The 3,780-nt window shown below is 36.3% G+C and overlaps 1 protein-coding gene across 1 annotated transcript in view; it reads right to left on the reverse strand.

Moving 5' to 3' along the window:
• Positions 1–3,780, reverse strand: part of Abcd3 (ATP binding cassette subfamily D member 3) — an 83,462-nt gene that overhangs the window by 57,417 nt on the left and 22,265 nt on the right. The window contains exon 2 of the mRNA XM_004635709.2: positions 3,397–3,433. Within this exon, the coding sequence (XP_004635766.1) occupies positions 3,397–3,433 (37 nt within the window). The remainder of the gene's footprint in view (positions 1–3,396; positions 3,434–3,780) is intronic.

The following is a 3,780-nucleotide window of genomic DNA, read 5'->3' on the forward strand; positions in this document are numbered from 1 at the left end:
CAAAACTGTACAGAAAAAAAAGGAATGCAACAGAAAGGAAATGACTATCACTCTCAGAATTTACAGGTATGATGACACACACACTGTAGACATAATTAAGATAACTAAAGTCTGATTACTCCAATATAACTTATATATGAGAAATCATGGTGGTAGAGACAAGCCAGAAGACTGGACTTAAGCCTATCTTGTCTCATTCTTCAAACACTGGGAAAGAAAGATTATGGAAACTAAAGAACAAAAAAATTTTGATGTCAATCTCCAAGATATTCAGAGTCTAGCCACTAATAAGGAAGCCTGGAAAAACTTAGATGCTAAATCACTAGAAGCCAGCATGAGTTTACTAAAAATAAGTCAGAGTACACTATTCAAATTTTCTCCTTTTTTAAAAGATATTGTCTTAGTATATTGGCTGATATGTACAATGTGAACTCCATAAGAGTACGAACTAATTTTTATAAATGCCACATATGTTGAGCCAAGAACAATGTCAGGCATATAGGCTCAATAAATATTTGCTGACATTGGACAATAAATGAACAAATTAATCAAGAATTTTAATATTTCCGAGCCGGAGAGATGGCTCAGTGGAGTAAGTGCTTCCCTGGCAAGCGCAAGGGCCTGAGTTCAATCCCTGGTTCCGCCAAAAAAATCAAAGAGACAAAAGAATTTTAATATTTCCTATATAGTGGCTTTAATAGAGAAGAACTAAATTTTTCTATAATTGCATAATTGACTAAACCATAAAAACAAAAACTCAGAAAGATTAAGAAATGGTCCTTAACTAGACTATACTATCCACAATTTTAAGGAAGAAAAGCCAAATTAAACTCATATGTAACACTTCAAACATAACATACTAGAGGAGTATGAGAATTCATTTAACAATTACATGAATAGTATAGTTGAATGTAATAAATTGACAGGGATACTCTGACACAGTAATTCTACTCCAAGATAAATACCCAAGAGGAATGAAACCATCCATCCATCCAAAAACTGATAAATACTTATGGCAGCATTATTTATAACAGCAAAAAAATGAAAACAACCTAAACATCCCTCAACTCAGATGGATAAATAAAATGTGATACTTATCCAACTGAGTAAGATTCAGCAAAAAAAAGGAATAGAATACTGTTAGTTTATATGTTTTATTTTTATTTTATTTTTTATGTATTTCATAGTACATAATTTTGTAGTACAGGGATTACTACATAGCTCAGACTTGTAGAGATCCTCCTGTCTCAGCATCCCTAGTGCTGGGATTATAGGCTTGTACTACCAAGCCCAGTATTGGTGGCCAGCTCGGTGTGTCCAGTGTGGAGCCAGCACGGCTTGTGGTACTGGCGACTGAACCTGGGCCCTTGTGCTTGCTAGGCAGGTGCTTAGGCAGCTGAGCTATCTCTGTGGCCCCACAGTTTATATTTGAAATGTCCCCCAAAAGCATATGTGTTGAAGAGTCCATTCCCAAAACAGCAGTGTTCACCTGTGGGTCTTCATGAAGGTGTGGATCCTCATCAGTGGATCCACCCATTGTGTGATTCATAAGACAGTGTTATTAAGAGGTGGTATAAACTTCAGAAAGCAGGTCCTAGTTGGAGGAAGTACATCAGTGGGCCCTCTTGCCCTCTCTTTTCCCTTCTCCCATGAAGTGAACTATTTTCTGTACCACCTATCTCCCATCATGACATTTGCCTCATCAAACCCCAGAAGCAACAGAGCCAAGTGATCATAGATGGGAACCTCTGAAATCAGGAGCCACAATAAGTCCTTCTTTTTAAAAAACAGGTATTTGTCACAGCATCAGAAAGCAGAAAGCTAACACAAATAATGAAACAACCCAGACAAACCTTAAGAAGGTGAAGCTAACTGAAAGAAGGTAAAGCATAAAGAGCCATATGCTATGTAATTCTATTATACCAAGAACAGGCAACCAACAGAGACAAAGGAGAGTGGTAGCTCTGAGGGCTGGAGGAAGAGGGTGATGAGAAGTAACTGCTATTGGGTAACAGATTTGACTGTCAAAAGTCTTTAAAAATTAAGACAGTAGCAAAAGCTATCCACTGTTAATATACTAATAGCTACTGATTTATACATATATTGATTATACTAACTACTGTTCATATACTTAAATGGTGAATATATAGTACACAAATTATATTTCAAGGAAGCTGCTATTTAAAAAAACACATCCACTGAGAAACACAAGATATAGGGTATCTAATAATAGCTATTCACCTGAAAATTATAATTTATCAAAAGTTTACTTAATGTAAAAAAGTTAATGGTTAAATAAGTGAAAGCAATTACAAGCTAAATTTTAGTAATACTATATGAATATAGTAATATTACTGTATTCATAGCAAGGAATGTCACAATGCAAACACATTTCATGCTAGTTAAATCTCATTAGGACAATTATGTTCTACTCTAAGCACAATGCCTAGAAAAACTAATGCAAATGTATGTCTATTAGACAAGAAAAATACTCTTGCTCAGTTTCACTATAGATGATTTAACACAGTTAATCACTGAGAAACTAGATAAGGAAAATTTCATTGATCATGGGCTAAAACTAACAGTTATGATTCCTTTAAAACAGTACTCTCCACTGAATAAGCAGATTCAAGCAAATTCTCTCCCCCTCCCCACCCCCTTCCTGGTAAGGGAATGAACTCACAACCCTGCACTTGCCAGGCAGGCACTATGCAGCTAAGGTATATGCCCAGCCCAAAAATTCTTTTTATTTTTACATTTATTTCTTTATTCATTCAATACAGGATCTCACTACACAGCTCAATTTGTAGCGATCCTCCTGTCTCAGCCTCCCCAGCACTGGGATTACAGGCATGTGCAAACACGCCTGGTTTCACAGCCAGCCTGGAGCTCCCAGGGTACCGGAGATCCACCTTGGGTCCTTGTGCTTGCCAGGCAGGTGTTTAGACCACTGAGCTATATTCCCAGCCCTGGCCCACAAATTCTAAGATACTTCAGAACTTATTTCAGAAAGAAATTTCTATAGCATACAGCCATTGGAAGTGCTATTTTTGTTTTCTTTCTTTCTCTCTTTCTCCGTCTCTCTCATCTTGTCTGTCTTTCTGTCTGTCTGTCTGTCTTTCTTTCTTTCTTTCTTTCGTACAGGATCTCTCTATGCAGCTCAGACTCATAGTGATTCTCCTGTTTTCAGCCTCCCTGGCACTGGGATTACAGGTGTGTGCCACCATGCCCAGTTTCGGTGGCCGGCTCAGCACACACAGGTTTGAACTGGCAAAGCAAGTGGTGTTGGGATTGGCCCTTTAAGCTCTTTTCTAATTCTATGATTTTTTTCTACTTCATAATTAAAATCCTAATAAATGCATGGTATCCCAAAAAAGACACGATTTAAAATTTTACCTCACTGTTCTGTGATGGTGACTTTCCACTTTTCTTACTGCAGAAGAAAAAAAAAAGAGAGAGCTTTATTTGCAAAGTGTTATCATTAATGTTACTCTAAAATGTCAAGAAAAATGACCCATTTCTACAAATGGATTTCTTTTTTAATACTCTATTGAGATAAAACATGGTCAATATCATGTCTAATTGCCGTTTTACAGAGTGAATATTCCTTATCTGTAAAGTCTAGGAACAAAAGTGTTTCAGATTTTGAAATATTTGCATATATTTTACTGGTACATTAGCCCTAGTTCAAAAAATCCAGGGTACTCAAAAAGATTGATTTTAGAACATCTAAAATTTCTTTTTTTTTTTAAATTTTTTTTTTTTATTTGAGAGAGAGAG

This window comes from Octodon degus, unplaced genomic scaffold (genome assembly GCF_000260255.1).
Source record: "Octodon degus isolate 3935 unplaced genomic scaffold, OctDeg1.0 scaffold00074, whole genome shotgun sequence".
In the NCBI taxonomy this organism is placed as follows: domain Eukaryota; kingdom Metazoa; phylum Chordata; class Mammalia; order Rodentia; family Octodontidae; genus Octodon; species Octodon degus.